Consider the following 18,455-nt stretch of genomic DNA (forward strand, 5'->3'; position numbering starts at 1 on the left):
GTGAGGAAGTAAGAATGATACACAAGAAACAGTTGAAGAACAGTGCCAGAGAATAGATGTGTGTCCCCAGTTTGTCAGCCCTGAGTTCTAGAGCTCAGAGCTAGTGTTGAGGGAGGTCCCTGGGGGAGGCATGCTGTGAACTGGGAGCTGAGGATGGATGGGAAGAGTGTGCAGGATGACAAGGGCCAGACTGAGGTGATTGCCTAACCCCAGAAAAAGGTAACAGATAGATGTTTGAGCAGGTATGTATAACTAGTAAAGTGATGGTTTTGGAAATTGCCCTGAGAACAGTGTCCTGTCAATTTAGGACAGAGAGATGAGAGGGAGGGATATGGGAGGGACGCTGGGAGAAGTTGCAGTGATCTTGACTTTGAAGGAGTCTGAATGCTAGTCTGAGAGGTTCAGCCAGAACTTTAGGAGTCCTTCATACAAAGTCCAAGAAGTTTGTCGGAGGCAGCCTTGGGGAGTTGGAGGCTGGCAAGGGGATAGCCCTTACCTCTGCCCTTTCTGCAGAGAGAATGACTTCACCTTTCCCTGCTTCCTGTATGAAGCCTGGTATAAGATTCTGTTTGAAAAGTGGCTTTACTACTTAACACACGCACTCCTTTGTTTCTTTTACAGACAGAGTCATGATTGGTTCTGTTGCTTCTTTTGTATTTTGGCATGCCATAGGGATTTTCAAAGGTTGAGGGTACTTTCAAAACAGCCAAGAGGAGTTTCCAAAAGGAATTTTGTTGGGAAGCATTCCTGAGACAAAGGGTGAAGGGTGAATTGGAGATGGGGAATAGCCAGGAGGCTTGAAGGGTTACCGAGGCCTGATCTGGATTTTACCTGGTTTTGGTTTAGTTGGATCTTTTTAGAAAACTTAGTTTTTTAGGTTCCTGCCTTCCTGCTCACAAGAGAGCAGAGTAATGGAGAGCCTAGCTTGGAAACTGGAGAGGCCTGAGTTCAGACCCTTGCTCTACCTGCCTGCCAGCTCTGTAACCCTGGGCAAGCTACTCAGTCTCCCTGAGCCTGTTTCCTCAAATGTAGAATGGAGATGAGTTGACAGTAGTCCTATTTCATAGGGTTGTCATGAAAGGTAAGTGAGATGATCCATGTGGAATGCAAGCAGAATGCCAGCTCAAAATGTCAGCCTTCCCCTCCCCTCCCCCCGCTAACCCCTAGAATTGATTTGTGACTCTCCTGGTAAATGAATATTAATAGGTTGGGTTTGAAGTTTAGCAAATCAGAGTTCCCCCAAAATGTGTATGTTCTATCTTTCTGTAATTCTTAGGGTATTTGTTTAATATTTTAGGAATATGGACAGAATTTAATAGTGAGATTAATGAAAAATGGTAGTTACTTCACCTACCAGTGAAATAGTATACTGAGAATGAAACAGGACTGGTTTGTTTTTTTAATTGAGCTAGAATTCATAGTGAAAGTCACAGATGTTAAGTAAACAGTTTGATGAGTTTTCACCAATGGTATACCTGGATAATCAATAGCCCAGTCAAGGTATAGGACATTTCCATCACCCCAGAAAGCTCCCTCATGCCCCCTTCTAGTCCATTCCCATGCCACCCCCTATAGGTAACTACTGCTCTGATTTCTATCATCCCAGGTTAATTTTGCATATTTTTGAACTTTAAATAATGGGATCACACAGTAGTTCTGTTGTGTCTGGCTTCTTTTAAAGTTCGGCGTAATGTTTGGAGATTGAGCCATATTGTCAGGTAGTAGTTCAGTCTCTTCTTTGCTGAGTGGTATTGTATGAATATAAAACAATGGGGACACCTGGGTGACTCAGCGGTTGAGCGTCTGCCTTCAGCTCAGGGCGTGATCCTGGGATCCAGCTTCCTCCATGGAGCCTGCTTCTCCCTCTGCCTGGGTCTCTGCCTCTCTCTCTCTCTCTCTCTCTCTCTCTCTCTCTCATCTCTCTCTCTTTCTCTCTGTCTTTCATGAATAAATAAATAAAATCTTAAAAAAAAATTAAAAAAATGTTTTGATCCATTTTAACATATAAATAGTTTCCAGTTTGAGGCCATTGTGAATAAATCTCCTATGAACATTTAAGTGGATTATGTTTTCATTTCTCTTGGACGGATACCTAGAAGCTGATTCAGGCTCACAGGGTGGGGATATGCTTCATCTTACAGGGGGTCACATCATCATACATCCACCAGCAGGTAGAATTCTAATTGTTCCACATCCTCATCAACAGAAATACAACCGATCCTGTGGTTTTGACAGTCTTTTTAATTGAACCGTTCTGGTGGATATGGAGTACCGTGTTACTTCCCTGCTAACTAATAATGCTGAGCATCTTTTTAAGGCCTAACCAGCCAGGATCAAAATCCTGTCATTTTACCAAGTCAGACTGATTGCCTTGAGGGAGGGAATTCCATAGAAATTCTGGGTTGGTGCTCCTCCTGAGGGAAAGGAATTTGTAAGTTTTGAGTTTCCACTACAAGATTCTGAAGAGAGGAAAGAGAAACAGAGATTGATTTTGGATTGGTCACTATTCCTGAGGCAAAATTGGGAGGGATGAGAAATGTGGTTCACTAGGGAATACTGTTATGTGTGCCCTTAGGAATAAGTGGAAACAACAAAGTTCGTCTGGGGCATCCTTGGTAAGGAAGCAGTAACCACTCAAAAGAGGCCCTTTTGAGTGGCATTTGACAACTGCTGCCTAGCCTTGGGAGAAACCATGTTTCCTTGTAGCTGGCCTTATCGGTGTCTGTTCTGATCTGATTAATGATTGTGCTGCTCTTTCTGAGTAAAATAGTCTGAGCTAATTTTCTTTCTTTGAATTACAGGCAGATTTTGACTGATTCAACCTTTATCATGTGCTTATCAACCATTTGTGTATCTTCTTTTGCGAAGTATCTATTTAGTTCTTTCCCCTTAGCTTTTATTTATTTATTTTTAAAAGATTTTATTTATTTATTCATGAGAATCAGAGAGAGATAGAGGCAGAGACACAGGCAGAGGGAGAAGCAGGCTCCATGCAGGGAGCCCAATGTGGGACTCGATCCTGGATCTCCAGGATCACACCCTGGGCTGAAGGCGGCACTAAACCGCTGAGCCACCAGTGCTACCCTCCGCTTAGCTTTTAAAAAAAAAAATTGGTTTTGGGAGTCTTTTTTTAAATTATTGATTTCTCAAAATTTTTTCTATATTCTTGTATTGAAAATATTTTCTTCCAGGGGCGCCTGGTTGGCTCAGTTAAGCATCTGACTCTTGGTTTCGCTCAAGTCATGATCTCAGGATTGTGAGATCTCAGAGCCCTGTCTCTGACTCCGTGCTCACCGGGGAGCCGGCTTGAGATAATCTCTCCCTCCCCACCATGCTTGCACACTCTGTGTGTGTCTCTCTCTCTCAAATAAATACATAAATAAATCGTAAAAAAAAAGAAAAATATTTTCTTCCAGTAATGTAGCTTGCATTTCCATTTTCTCAGGTATTCTTTTTCTATTGAGAGCAAAGTGGCTTTTATATATATATATATATATATATATATATATATATATATATATATATATATGTGTGTGTTGAAATGATCACAGGGAGTGGATGTATATATTGGTTATATATATATATACACATATATATAAATAAGAGTATTTTTGATGAGCAGAAATGTTCAATTTTGTTACAGTCCAGTTCATCAATATTTTTCTCTTACGATTAGTGATTTTGGGGTTTTATTCCTAAATACCTTATTTGTTTGATGCTATTGTGAATAGAATTATTTTTAAATTCATTTACCAACTGTTTTCCTAGTATATAGAAATACAGCTGAAACTTTGTGTTCTATGACCTTTCTAATATTGCTTTCCGGTGTGAGTCTTTTTTTTTTTTTTTTTAATTACATAGGCTTTTCTGCATAATCATGCCATATGCAGATAAGGACAGCTTACTTTATCCTTTCCAGTCTGTATGCTTTTTTTGTCTTTACTGCATTAGCTAGCATCTCCAATACAGTATTGAATAGAAGTAATGGGAGGACACATACTTGTCTTTTTTCCAATCTTAGGGGAAAACAAAAGCAGTCAGTATTTTACGATTGAGTATTTTTATAGATACCCTTTATTAGATTGAGAATGTTCCCTTCTATTCATAGTTTGTTGAGAGTTTTTATTATGAAGGGTGGTTAAATTTTGCCAGATGCTTTTTCTGCATTTATTGAGATGATGATATGGTTTTCCTGATTTCACATGTTCAATCAACCCTGTATTCCTGAGATAAACCCCACTTGGCCATGATATTATCTTTTTCACATGTTGTTGATTTTGTTCTGTTAATGCTTTATTAAAAAATTTTACATGTACTTTCATGAGGGATATTGGTTTGTAGTTTTCTTGTAATGTGTGTCTTTGTTATTTCTTTAAATTTTTTATGGAATTTGCTAATGAAGTTATCTGGACCTAGAGTTTCTTTTATGGAAAGGTTTTTGATTACAGATTTAATTTTGAAAATAGATATAGAGCTACCAAGAGTTTCTTTCCATGTCAGTTTTGGTACGCTGTTTCTCAAGGAATTTTTCATTCTCTTCAAGGTATCAAATATATTGGCATAAAACTGTTCAAAAAAGTGCCTTATTATTCTAATAATGTCTTTTTTTAAGATTTTATTTATTTATTCATAGACACAGAGAGAGAGGGGCAGAGACACAGACAGAGGGAGAAGCAGGCTCCACGCAGGGAGCCCAATGTGGGACTCAATCCCAGGTCCCCAGGCTGCGGGCGGTGCCAAACCGCTGCGCCACGGGGGCTGCCCTCTAATAATGTCTATAGAATCTCTGATGATACTACCTTGTGCATTCCTGATTTGGGTAATTTGTATCTTTTCTCTTTTTTTCTTGATCAGTATTGCTATGAATTATCAGGATTTTGCTTTTTTAAAAAACTTTTGCTTTGCTAATTTTCTTATTATGTATTTTTCTTATATTGATTCCACTTTTTCTTTTGTATCTCTTTCTACTTTTTTTTTTTTCTACTTACTTTGGATTTAATTTGCCTTCTTTTTCCTTTTTAACCTTCTTAAGATGGGAGCACAAATCACCGCCCCCCCCTTTATTTTAAAACAATCTTTACACCCAGTGTGGGGCTTGAACTCACAACCCTGAGATCAAGAGTTGCATGCTTCTCCAACCAGGTGCACCCACCTATTCTTTTTTTTTGTTGGTGGTAACTTTTCAATTTTAAATCTTTCTTCTTGAGAAAATTTTAAGCTGTAAGGTTTCCCTCTGCTTTAGCTTTATCCCACAAATTCTGAATTCTGTGTTTTTATCATCAACTAAAAACATATTCTAATTTCCCTTGTAACTTCTTCCTTTAGAAATATGTTATTTAGTGTTCAAATAGGAATTTCCATGGCAGCCCAGGTGGCTCAGTGGTTTAGCGTCGCCTTCAGCCCAGGGTGTGATCCTGGAGACCTGGGATTGAGTCCCATGTGAGGCTCCCTGCACGGGACCTGCTTCTCCCTTTGCCTGTATCTGTGCCCCGACCCCTCTGTGTCTCTCATGAATAAATAAATAAAATATTTTTTGAAAAATAGGAATTTCCTTGATACATTATTGTTTTTAATTCCATTGTGACTAGAAAACATACCTTATGTAATTTCAGTTTTAGAAATGTATTGACATGTTTTGTAGTTAATATATGTTGTCTGTTTTGGTGAACCTTCCATGTGCACTTTATTTTTTCCTATGTGCACTTTAAAAGAATGTTCATACTATATTTGTTGGATGTAAAGTTCTATAAATGTCTGTTAGGACAAGTTGGTAGTCATCTTCAAATTTTCTGTATCCTTACAAGTTATTTGTCTACTTGTTCTATCAATTATTAGAGAGAAATGTTAAAATTTGCTAACTATGATTATGGATTTATCTATTTTTCCTGGTAATACTGTCAGTTTTACTTCATGTGTTTAGACGCTGTTATTTGGTCCATATACAGTTGGGATAGTTACATTTTCCTCATGAATTGTCCCTTTTATCATTTTGAAATGAATCTTTATATTTTTGTTATATTTCTTTTCTCTAAGTCTGCTTTGATTTATAATAAAATATCCTCACTAGCTTTTTTTGTATTTATAGTTTATGTGGTTTACCTTTCCCACTCTGTCTTCATATTTAATAAGCTTGTCTCCTGTAAACAGCATATAGTTGTGTCTTAATTTTTTTTTTTTTTTTTTTTAAAGAGCACTGCTTTATTTATTTATTTATGATAGTCACAGAGAGAGAGAGAGAGAGGCAGAGACACAGGCAGAGGGAGAAACAGGCTCCATGCACCGGGAGCCCGATGCGGGACTCGATCCCGGGTCTCCAGGATCGCGCCCCGGGCCAAAGGCAGGCGCCAAACCGCTGCGCCACCCAGGGATCCCCGTGTCTTAATTTTTTATGTAGTCACAATCTCTGCTATTTTTAAAAAGATTTATTTATTTATTTTTAAAGATTTTATTTATTTATTCATGAGAGACAGAAAAAGAGGCAGAGACACAGGCAGAGGGAGAAGCAGACTCCATGCAGGGAGCCTGACGTGGGACTCGATCCCGGGACTCCAGGATCATGCCCTGGGCCAAAGGCAGGCGCCAAACCGCTGAGCCACCCAAGGATCCCTAAAAAAATTTATTTATTTACTTGAGAGAAAGTGGGTGAGTGAGGGAGCATGGGAGAGTGAATAAAGAGGAGAGAGTCTCCCGTGCAGTCTCCACACCAAGTGTGGAGCCCAATGCAGACCCCAATCCCATGACCCCGAGTCAGACACTCAACTGTACCACCTAGGCATCCCTGACAATCTCTGCTTTTTAATTAGAGTGTGTGATTCATTTATATTTAATGTAATTGTTGGTGCGGTTAGGCTGAAGCCTACATCTGTTTTTTGTTTCTCTGTTTCTCCTTTTCTGCCATAGTCATTTAGAATTTATTAGTATTACGGTTTTTTTTAAATTTGTATTTATTTATGATAGTCACACACACATAGAGAGAGACAGAGAGAGAGAGAGACAGAGACAGAGGGAGAAGCAGGCTCCATGCACCGGGAGCCCGACGTGGGATTCGATCCCCGGTCTCCAGGATCGCGCCCTGGGCCAAAGGCAGGCGCCAAACCGCTGCGCCACCTAGGGATCCCTAGTATTACGTTTTATTTCCTGCATTGACTTTTTAGCTCTGTACCTTTTGTATTTTTTAAATTGTTATTCTAGGAGTTAAAGTACACATTGTTAACTTTTTATAGTTCAGTTCTTTTGTACCACTTTATGTTAAATGTAAGAACATAAAAACAGTAAAATTCCTTTCCATCCTTAATGAGCTTCATTGTCACATATTTTGCCCATGTAATTTTTGCTTTAAACAGAATTCTTTTTTAAAAATTAAAAGATAAAAAATAATTTTAAAAAATAAAAATGTTTTTTATATTTACCCACATATTTTCCATATCTAGTATTCTTTGTTTCTTCCTGTAGATGTGAGTTTTCATCTGTATGCTCTTATCCTTTCAACCTGAAGATCTTTTAGCACTTTAGTCTGTAAGTCAGTTGGAGATAAATTATCCTAGTGTTTGTTTATGGTTATTTCACTCTTGCTCTCATTTTTATTTATTTTTTATTTTTATTTTTTTTAAGATTTTATTTATTTATTCATGAGAGACACAGGCAGAGGGAGAAGCAGGCTCCATGCAGAAAGCCCTATGTGGGACTCCATCCCGGAACTCTGGGATCACGCCCTGAGCCAAAGGCAGACTCTCAACCACTGAGCCACCCAAGCATCCCTTGCTCTCATTTTTGTTTTTGTTTTTGTTTTTGTTTTTTTTCCTTGCTCTCATTTTTAAAGGACCTTTTCCTGGCTATAGAAAAATTAGTTTCTCTACCCCTCATTCCTGGGTCTTTTTTTTTTTTTAAGGTTTATTTATGAGAGATTGAGAGCATGAGCAGGGGAGAGGGACACAGGGAGAGGGAGAAGCAGACTCCCTGCTAAGCAGGACCTGAACCAAAGGCAGACACTTAATAGACTAAGCCACCCAGGTGCCCCCCACCCAAGTCTTTAAAGACATTCCTTCCCTTGTCTTCTGGCCTCCATTATTTCTGCTATAAAGTTACCCATCATTTGTATTGTTCTTCCCCTGAAATGTAATCTCTCTTCGTTGCTTTTAAGATGTTTTTATTAATCTTTGATTTTTCAACAGTTTAGAGTATGATATGGTTAAGTGTAGTATTCTTGTGTTTATCCTGCTTGGGGTTAGTTGAGCTTCTTGAATCTGATGTGTTTCCCCCTCCCACCCCCCACTCCAACCAAATTTGGAAAGTCTTTTACTATTATTTCTTTCAATAATTTATCTTCCCTGGGGCAGCACCTGGGTAGCTCAGTCAGTTAAGTGTCTGACTGTTGATTTAGGCCTAGGTCATGAGATCGGGGTCCACACGTGCTTGCTCATTCTAAATTAATTAACTAGTTAATTCATTAACTTATCTGCCCTATGTTCTCTCTTCTTTCTAAGTCTCTAATTATGTTAGACCAGGTGATATTGTCCCATGGGTCACTGAGGCTCTGTTTAGTTTTTTTCTATTCTTTTTCTCTCCATTTTTCAGGTTGTATACTTTCTGTTGCTCTTTCAATAGAAAGTCTTCAGTGATCTCTTTCCTGCAGTTTCTTATTTGTGGCTCATCCAATCATTTTTCTCCTTCAGGTATGATACTTTTCAGTTCTAGAATTTTCTTTTATTCCCTCAATCATGGTAAACTATACATAACATAAAACTTACCATTTTAGTAGTTTTTCAGTACACAATTCAGTGGCATTAAGTACATTTGCAATATTAGACAGCCATCATCGCTATGCATTTCCAGCACTTTTTCATCATCCCAAACAAATTCTGTATCCATTAAACACTAACTTCCCATTTCCATCTATTCCAAGCCCCTGAGAATCTCTACTCCACTTTCTGTCTCTGAATCTGCCTATTGTGGGTATCTCCGATAAGTGGAATTGGATAATATTAGACTTTTTGTGTTTGGCTTATTTCACTTAGCATAATGTTTTCAAGGTTTATTCATGTTGTAGCATGTATCAGAATTTCATTTTTTATATGGCTGAATAATATTCCATTGTATGGATATACCACAGTTTGTTCATCTGTATGTTAATGGACATGAGTTGTTTCTACCTTTTAGAAAAATGCTGCTGTAAACATTGGTGTACATACATCTGTTTGAGTCTCTGCTTTTAATTCTTTTGGTTATATACCTAGAAGTTGGATTACTGAATCAAATGGTAATTCTATGTTTACTTTTTGAGGAGCCACCAAAACATTTGGTTCTTTTTTGTAGTTTCTCTTTCTCTGCCAAGATTCCTTGTCTGCTAACTAATTTTGTTCATCCTTCATTTAAGTACACAAGCTTATTTATAATAAGTGTTTTTTAAGTGTTTGCTGATTCCAACATTTGGGTTATTGTTTTTGCAGACAGCAGTTTTTCCTTTAAAGGGTTTTGCATTTTATTCTGGTAGGCAATGGTTGCTATTTATTCTGGTGATTCCTGTTGATTATATCAAGTGTGTTTCTATTCTTTGTGCAGGGTGTGTGTGTGTGTGTGTGTAAAATTTAATTTAATCTCTATACCCATTGTGGTGCTTGAACTTACAAACCTGAGATCAAGAGTTGCATGCTCTACCAGGCACCTCATGTGTGGGTCTTTGTGTGTGTGTGTGTGTGTGTGTGTGTGTGTGTGTGTGTGTGTGTCTTTTTAAATTTTTGTCTTCAAAGTTAAAGCATGGCTCTTATTGCTGAGGCTTTGCCTTTTTGAATTCCGGGGTTCTCAGCAAAGTCTCTCTATTCAGACTGGGCTGAAACTCCATCTTCCCAGGCCTCTCTACCCTGTGCTAATCTCTATCCAGCAATCAGCCCTTAAGAGGCCACCTTGCTAGGCCTCATGGGGCCTGCCTGTACAGCCTGACCTGTGGATTGGGCAGACTCAACATAGAATTTTGGGTACTGCCCTTGCAGTGTGTGCAAAATATGTGTGAGCATGCCTCTGGGGCAGGGCAGGTCTCTACCTGCCCGGGTTCAGGAAGGCCAGACCTTCCACTGCAGTCTTGAACTCTAATCTCTGCCTCAACTCAGTAAGACTGTCCTACTCTGCTTGAACTCTGTCCATCTGGCCCTGGTGTTCAGAAGAAAACTCAGGCAGAAAAACTGGACAGCCAGGGGGCTCACCTTGTTTCTCAATTCTAAGGATGACAATCTGTGTTGCCTCTTCTCCAGGGCCTGAAAACAGTTGCCTCATATATTTTGTCCCATTGCTTTGCTAACATACAGCTCCTAGTGACTGTTGACTAGTGGACCTGATTTTGTAGGCCTTCACGTCATTATGCTGAGTGGGGAGGCCTAAGCAAAGGTGACAGAGCAGGAGTTCTCAAATCTGTCTCCCCTGTCTACCTCACATGGAACACTCGTTTTAAATCCCGTTTCCTGGGGCCTGCTTCAGACCTGCTCAGTCAGTCCTGGAGACCTGGCATCTGGCTTTAACCACTTTCCCCAAGGAGATTTGTGTAGCAGCAGCCTGGCTGATCAGCACAGACCAGCTTTCACTACTGATTGTTGAGTACCATTGGTAATTCGGTGCAGAACTGAATTGAGGAGCCAGGGTCCTAAAGTCCGTCTTATTCATACCATGGCTGACACCAGAAATAACTTGGAAAGTACTGGGTTGTTTGGGGGGTTTTTTGGTTACTGCTGTCTGCTTTCCTTCCCCTTCTCTTTCCTTTCTCCCCATCTCAACTTACCTCTTAGTAGCTTAAGAGGAAAAATCCAATTATTTGGAACTTCTCATTGCTTTTTGTAGTAATTTTAAGTGCTTTGTTTCCCATTATTACTATTTATCTTTTTAGGGAGACGTTGGAGAAGCGAGTATTTGCTATTTGGTGGCAGAAGATGTTTCAGCATCGAGAAAACCGCTTGGTGGAGAGAATGGTAAATGGCTGTCCTTGGGCAGGACCTGCTTCCCACACTGAGGGGTTGTCCTGCCTGTGACCAGGACTCATGAGGCAGGGCAGGGTCTGGGGCACCTGTTAACTTTGTCAGTGGAGTTTACATATGGCTTCTGGGCCAGGGCAGCTGTCAATGCCCATCTCTTTAGCCTTGGTCATTATCTGTGGCTTGTAGATTCTTCCTGGCTTCTGTACCCCCAGCTACTTGACCCATTGTGTTCTCTTCCTGCCATCCTGCCCCAGGCCATCCTTCATTCAGAGCGGCAGCTTCTGCAAAGGTCCTGGTCCACGTGGCACCAGCTGGCAGCAGCACGTCACCGGGAATGGCAGCGGCAAGCAGTGGCCTGTGCCCACCACCGCCACAGACAGCTCAGGAAGGCTTTCTGCATCTGGAGGGAGACTGCCCGAGGGTTCAGAACCGAGTGAGGAGCTGCTTCTGCCTCAGAAGCTTTTCCCATCTCAGGCCATCTGTGACCATAGCAGTAGTACTTCAGTGCTGAGTGCCTGTCAAGAGGGTCATGTTAGCCTAGACTCTGGTTTCAAGTTCCAGAAATTCTGCCTAATACAGTCTGTCTAAAACCAGGGCTGTGGGATCCCTGGATGGCGCAGCGGTTTGGCGCCTGCCTTTGGCACAGGGCATGATCCTGGAGACCCGGGATCAAATCCCACATCGGGCTCCCAGTGCATGGAGCCTGCTTCTCCCTCTGCCTGTGTCTCTGCCCCTCTCTCTCTCTCTCTCTCTGTGACTATCATAAATAAATAAAAATTAAAAAAAAAATTAAAAATAAAAAAATAAAACCAGGGCTGTAGTGAGAGGATCCTGGGGGACATCATGGAGCTGCCAGCCTCAGGAACTTGACTAGGGACAGACATGCTCCATGGATCTGAGGTTCTGTCCATTGGATATATCCCGCTCACTGGCTGGGGCTCATTCACAGCGACCACAGCCAGGGAAGCCCATTTCAGGATAGCTTAACCCCCAGGACTAGCCTCTGTGGCTCGGGCACGCTGTGGCAATGTTTCCCACAGCACAAGGTTGGAGAGGTTGGCAGGGCAGACGGGCCACATGAGACACTGCAGACACTGGCCTGTTTGAATGCCTTTCTGCATCCCCTTTGTCTGTGGGGGCCTCCCCCACTCTCAGATTCTGGCCACTTTTATTATTTTATTTAAGATTTTATTCATTTATTTATGAGAGACACAGAGAGAGAGGCAGAGACATAAGCAGAGGGAGAAGCAGGCTCCATCCCCAGGCCCAAGGATCACGCCCTGAGCCAAAGGCAGATGCTCAGCCACTGAGCCACCCAGGCGTCCCTCTAGCTACATTTAATCTCCTCCCAAGTGGCCTGCACACGAATGTACTTCAGTACACTTGAGCCCTGTCAGGTTGTCTGCAAAAATTTGATTAGATGCTCCCTTTCCTGAGGGAAGATCCCAAGTCCTTTGGCAGCTCTTCAGAAAAGGTCTTTTTTTTTTTTTTTTAAGCTTTTATTTACTTATTTGAGAGACAAATGAGTGAGAGAGAAGGTGAGCAGAGGGAGAGGAGGAGACTCCCCTGCTGAGCAGGCAGCCTGATGCGGGGGCTCAATCCTAGGATCCTCAGATCATGACCTGAGCCGAAGGCAGAGGCTTAACTGACTGAGCCCCCCGGGCTTCCCCAGAGAAGGTCTTGATTCCTCCCTCCCCACCAATTTAAGCATCACTTGGCAGGGGCTAGGGATTGTGAGGGGTGCCCATCAAAGGGGTTTGGCCAGGTCCAGGCTGCTGTGCTGACTCCAAACCTCCCCACAGGAAGATGGGCCTAGTGCTGGCTGCAGAGTTCCACGCGGCCCGGCTCCTGCACTGGGCCTGGAGCCGGTGGAGGGAGGTAAGGCTGTGACACAGAGGCCACCCACATGTGGTTGTGGACAGGTGGAGCTGTGTGTCAGTGTGACTCAGAGCAGACATGGGGGCTTCTCTTCAGCCCCTCGGCAGCCACCTGCTTCTTAGCTGGGAGACAGTCTGGGCAGTAGAGGAGCAAGCACTAACCTGCTTAGTGAGGTGACTGGCTGAAAAATCCCATGTTCTTTGGATTCTTGTCCCAACTCACTGAACCTAAAATTCTTGGTCTAAGCATCGCAGGCATCCTGCTCAGAGTAAAAGTATTTAAACCACTGCCATTGCTTGGACACTTACCCTAATCAGGCACTTGCCCCATCTGATCCTCACAAGTTCCCTGAGAGATACTTATTCACAGATGAAGCCTTGGTAGGGCGGAGGGTAGGGGGGCAGTAGAAGAGGGAGGTGTGCTGAGCCCCTCCCGCCCCGGCCCCCCCTCTGTCCACAGTGCCTGGCCCTGCGCGCCGCTGAGCAGCGGAAGCTGATGCGCGCCAGCCTGCACCACCAGCAGGCCTTGCTGCATGGGACACTGCAGACCTGGGCGGTAGGGGCTGCCCTGTGCCTCCACACCTCTCCTTCCGCAGGGTGGGGGGATGCTGGGGATGATGTCTCCCTCCCTAGTTCTCCCTGCCCCTCCCAGTCATTCCACAAGCCTCACACGGAGCAAGTGTGAGGTCAGTGGGTCTTAACGGCCATGGGGCTGAGCTTTTATCCTGGCTCAGCAAAGTAGACACGAGTGCTATCTGGGGAGTACCAGCCTCCCCATCAAAGTGGCCCCTTGTCCAGGAGCCCGTTGGCTTGACTTGTTAGGTGAAGACTTAGCGAGACCATCCTCTCCCCGTTGTCCAGGTGTTCTTCTAGCCTTGGGACTTGGTGCTCCTGGCCTGTGCCCCCGTGTGGTGGGTGCTCTGGGCATCACAACACCTGTGAGGCATACCTGGGAGTAGGGAGTGGCATGGCCCCCAGGGTGGCTTCCAGTCCTCTCGGTCTCCTACAGACTTACCAGAGCCAGGTGCGGAGCATCCTCCAGGAGGTGGCAGCCAGGGAGAGCCAACACAAGAGGCGGCTGCTGCGGTGAGTCTCCCAGCGTCTCTGGGCCCTGCCTGAGGAACGGGGCACATGCTCCAGATCCAGGCAGGTCGGGGCATCCGGACCAGGGCTAGAGGGAGTGCAAGCCTGGCTCCTCCTGCTCCCAGTGTGGCTTTGGCTTCTCCAAAGCTGCTGTGTATGGAGTGGGGCCTTGGGGCAGCAGCTGTCACTTGGACCTCTGTGACAGCTCCCACTTGTCTCACTCCTCTAGACCCTTTCCCTCCCCTGCAGGATGCAGTGTCTCCCGCTCCAGAGCTGCAGTAATTCCCTTTGCTTCCCCGCCTGGCTCTCCAGGCCTGTCGCTGACCCAGAGGCAGACCCAGAGGTCTCACCCGCTCACAGCTCCAGCTCCAGCTCCAGCTGCATCAGAGCCCATCGTCCAGCTCCTGCTAAACTGGGCTCTGCACTCCCTCCTCCCCGTGGGCCGCCCTCATTCTGCCCCCCCCCCCCATTTGTTCAGCATACTGTATATGCCAGACTTCCAGTGGGTGGCAGGCCTCGTGGCCTTAACATCTCACCGTCCTTCAGGGAAGTGCCCATCCAGCCCCTCAGTGAATAAATTGGAGAGGGAATAACTGAACTTACTATGTGGTAAGCGTGTTGCTGAGGCTGGGGCGCCCTTTTGCCACCTTCCATCTCTTTGGGCCTCATGATGGCACGGCTCCCCTGTGCCGCCCCCCACCTGCTCACTGCTCTATGTCCCCCCGCGGCATATACCTGTGCCAGGCTGTGGTATTTGGTATTGTCAGCACAGTGCCCCCAGCGCTCCCCCGGTGCCTGGCACAGAGCAGATGCTCACCTACCATGTGTCGAGTGTCCACGGCAGCGTAAACACGGCTGTTGGTGAGACTGATATCCTTAGGTATGAGGAATCTGCGTTTGATTGAGGAGTGAGCTGAAAAACTGGGAGGAATCCTCAGAAACCTCACACTGTCTCTCTGCACTGGTGTCACCCCCAGCCCCTGGGCCTGTGTTCCTGCAGGAGTGTGTTCCGTCGCTGGAGAGAGAACACCCTGGCCCAAGTGAATGAAGCAAAGCAAACCTCCCGAGCAAGCACTCACTACAGGCGAACCTTGTGTTCCAAGGTGAGGCACAAAGAGCCCAGCTGGTCACCCAGGAGGGTTTGGGACCTTGCTCCTGTGAGGGAGCGGCACCAAAGATTTGCACTGAACAGGGAACCTAGGAAACGGGCTTAGTCCCCCTCCTCCATACATACATACGCCCGTGGGAGCTGCCAGGTTTTATTTATTTGTTTGTTTACTGAATTTTGAATCAATATCCATTGAAACAAAAACATGGTGAGCAAGCTGGTTATTATTAGAACCAATACTTCTACACATGTGAAATATCCCCTGGGACAAACTAAGCATGCCTTGGTCTCTTCATCTGTCAGAAGAGGATGCTCACTCCTGCTCACCATGGCCGGTTTTGCAGCTGCAGAGGCTTTCTGAAAAGTGTAGAAATCCCAGGAACAGGAGATTGTTGGGAAGTGGCCCCCAAATGCCACCACACAGTGGGGCCTGCCCTATGCAGTAGAGGAGAGAGGGCATGCCGGGACACGGCTGTGGGAAGGAGTGTTACAGAAGACTCAGCTGGGAATGTTTTAGAAAAAAGCATTTTGCCCAGAGCTCTGAACAGCAGCAGTTCACCTGCTGAAAGGCCTGGCCGGGCCTGACAACTCTGAAGCCCCCTGACGGTGAGGACAGTGACATAAAGTCAAGGCCCAGACTGTTGTCAGAGGGCTGACAACTCTGAAGCCCCCTGACGGTGAGGAACAGTGACATAAAGTCAAGGCCCAGACTGTTGTCAGAGGGCTCCAAACCAAGCCCTGGAAGGAGGGTCAGGACTCTTTGCTTGGCTTCAGGGCTCAGAGGGAGGAGGCCTTTTTTGCAGGCAATGGAGTTTGTGCCTGGGAAGCAGGTGTCCCCAGCTGCGTAGCTTCTTTTTAAAGGGTTCTGTGAGTGTGATTTTGTGTGTGTCTCAGTTTGAAAGTCTGCATGCACATAGCCTGTAATTTTGTTTAACAAATGATAATAGAACAAAAGCCCACGTGGTGACTTGACTTCTCGATGGCCTGCTAGGAAGTTTAACTCCTATAGAAGGAGATACTGGGCTTCCTGTGGGAACTGAGGCCTTGGTCCATTGCCTGAGGTTTGTGGGGCAGGCTGGCGTGTCCCAGAATGTGTGTGAGGGCCGTGTCACTGCTTGGGCTTGTTCCATGAGGAGCTGCCCATGGATCTGGGTGTCCCGGGAGGTCAGGATGTGCCGTGATCACTCTCTGCTCTGCATGTGCCCCATAGGTCCTGGTGCAGTGGCAGGAGGCTGCATCAGTGCAGATATATTACCGACAGCAGGAGGACTGTGCCATCAAGGAGGCCCAGAAGGTGCTGGAGAGGGGTAAGCGGAGCTCCTGGCCGCTGGGGCGAGGAGCGTGAGGACACAGAACTGTCTTGTGTTCCATTTGCTTCCCCTTAGTCTCTGTATTCTTCTCACGTGTGTGAGTTTCCTGTTGCTAAGATAATAGTACCGTGGACTGGAGGCTTCCACCAACACAAAATTGCTCTCTCCGCGTTCTGGAGGCCACATCTCAAATCAGGATGTCAGCAGAGCCTTGATTCCTGTGAAGCCCGGAGGGCAGGAGGCTGCCTTTGCCTCTTCCAGCCTCTGACAGCACCAGCAGGGCACCTCTTGGCTTGCAGACACATCCCTCCAGCCGCGGCCTCTGCGGGCACAGGGCTGTCTCCCCTGCATCCGTGTCTGTTCTTAGACCCCAGTCCTCCTGGATGAAGGGCTCGCCCTACTCCAGATGGAGTCAGCTGATTGCACTGACCGTCTTGCCAAACAACATCAATTCTGAGTTCGGGATGAGGTTCTGGGTTTGGGAGAGGGTGAGCATTCTCATCCCAGCCAGTGGTCAACCAGTTTATATTCAAATGCAAAAAAACGAGACTTAAAAACTGATTTTTTAAAAAGATTTTATTTATTAATGAGAAACAGAGAAAGAAGGGCAGAGACACAGGCAGAGGGAGAAGCAGACTCCATGCAGGGAGCCTGATATGGGACTCGATCCCGGGTCTCCAGGATCATGCCCTGGGCTGAAGTTGGCACTAAACCGCTGAGCCACGGGGGCCACCCTAAAAACTGATTCTTAAGGAGTCGAGGGTGGGGTGGTTTTGATGGGAAGGTCCTTCTAGGGACTGCTGCTTCTCCTCTCAGCCGTCATGTAGGGTCCTGCCTCCTTGTGTGGCCGAGCCCTGATCTGTCTAGGGAGCAGTGGCCTTGGGTGGGCAGTCTGACTCCCTGCTGCACAAACAGCCCAGGGATGATGGTCTAGACAGGAGCAGAGATTTGATGCAGGGAAACTGAGGCACATGGCCCTGCCATGGGGCCTCTGGCACTCCGAGGGCATAGCCAGGGGTTAGAATAAATGAAAATACAACCGGAAATGAAAACAAACAGAAGTGGTTTAAGTCAGACGGTAGGGAAAACACTTCAAGTTGTTGGTTTAGTTGTTTAGTTCCAGGACAGAAATTGATCAACTTTGGTTTGGTTCTGACTACAGTGTTTGTGTTGATAAACACACCTTTCTGCTCTGGATGGAACCTTGGGGTCAAACATCCCACACCTCCTCCACCCCTAATGTGCGTCTCTGTGTCCTCTCACTACCCCCGGACCTCAGAAACCAGTGCTTGTGTTTCTAGTTCACTCCCAAGAAAGAAGTGGAGGAAAAAAAAAGAAAGTGGAGGGCTTCAGGCCATCCTGTGGCCTCTGGACGGAGCTTTGGCATCCAGCGCTATAGAGACCTTGCCTATGGGGGTCATGTGGCCACAGTGGGTGTTAGAGGTGACAGGCCCGGGGTGCAGCCTGGAGCTGCTTCTCTCACAGGACCGAGGGGAAGGCAGCTTTCTGTAGAAGGGGGGCCCTGGGGTTGCTGTGTCCATTACAGGTGGTACAGAGGGTTCTCAGTGCACAGCAGGTACACGCTCAGTACCTGGGGAACCATGTCTGGGCTTAGTTGAGGCCTCGAGTCTCAGGTGCACGCTGGCAGTCTGGGGGGTGAGGCTGCGTGCTGGGGGAGGACGAGCTCAGGGTGACGTGTTGGAAGACACATTCAGCAGAGTACCTAGTACAGGCGGGGTCAGATGCTGGCTGTGCAACCTCGGCAAGGCCTCTCCGTGCCTCAGTTTCTCCGTCTATAAAATAGGGATAACAGTACCTGCCTCTTAGGGTTGTCATAAGGATCCAGTGAGATAGACACACGTGAAGCAGTACCCAGGAAGTTATTAGCACTTGGTACTAATGCTTCATCTCCAGGCATGTGAACTCTCCTTCTCTGCCCCCTCCAGCAGGTCCCAGAGGACACCCCATCTTGGCATCAGTGCACTGGTAGCAATGCTCTTCTGTTGTCTCTAAAAGAAATGTGTCTCAGGGCCTAAGAAAAGGGAAAAATGTAAAAGAAAAAAACCAAGAAACAAAAAACCAGAAGAAAATGCTTACCCTCCCTCACGAGAGAATCTGG

The 18,455-nt window shown here is 45.5% G+C and overlaps 1 protein-coding gene across 39 annotated transcripts in view; it reads left to right on the forward strand.

The window, feature by feature from the left end:
* SFI1 (SFI1 centrin binding protein) overlaps positions 1–18,455 on the forward strand; it is a 97,508-nt gene that overhangs the window by 73,022 nt on the left and 6,031 nt on the right. For all 39 annotated transcript variants that reach the window (XR_011994696.1, XR_011994699.1, XR_011994697.1 and 36 more), the window contains 7 exons: positions 10,871–10,952; positions 11,213–11,391; positions 12,761–12,836; positions 13,296–13,391; positions 13,845–13,921; positions 14,919–15,021; positions 16,237–16,333. Coding sequence is in view for 32 of the 39 variants with exons in the window: in XM_072723262.1 (XP_072579363.1) it covers positions 10,871–10,952; positions 11,213–11,391; positions 12,761–12,836; positions 13,296–13,391; positions 13,845–13,921; positions 14,919–15,021; positions 16,237–16,333 (710 nt within the window). In the remaining 7 variants the exon portion in view is untranslated. The remainder of the gene's footprint in view (positions 1–10,870; positions 10,953–11,212; positions 11,392–12,760; positions 12,837–13,295; positions 13,392–13,844; positions 13,922–14,918; positions 15,022–16,236; positions 16,334–18,455) is intronic.

Source organism: Vulpes vulpes, chromosome 10, assembly GCF_048418805.1.
Source record: "Vulpes vulpes isolate BD-2025 chromosome 10, VulVul3, whole genome shotgun sequence".
NCBI classification, from domain to species: domain Eukaryota; kingdom Metazoa; phylum Chordata; class Mammalia; order Carnivora; family Canidae; genus Vulpes; species Vulpes vulpes.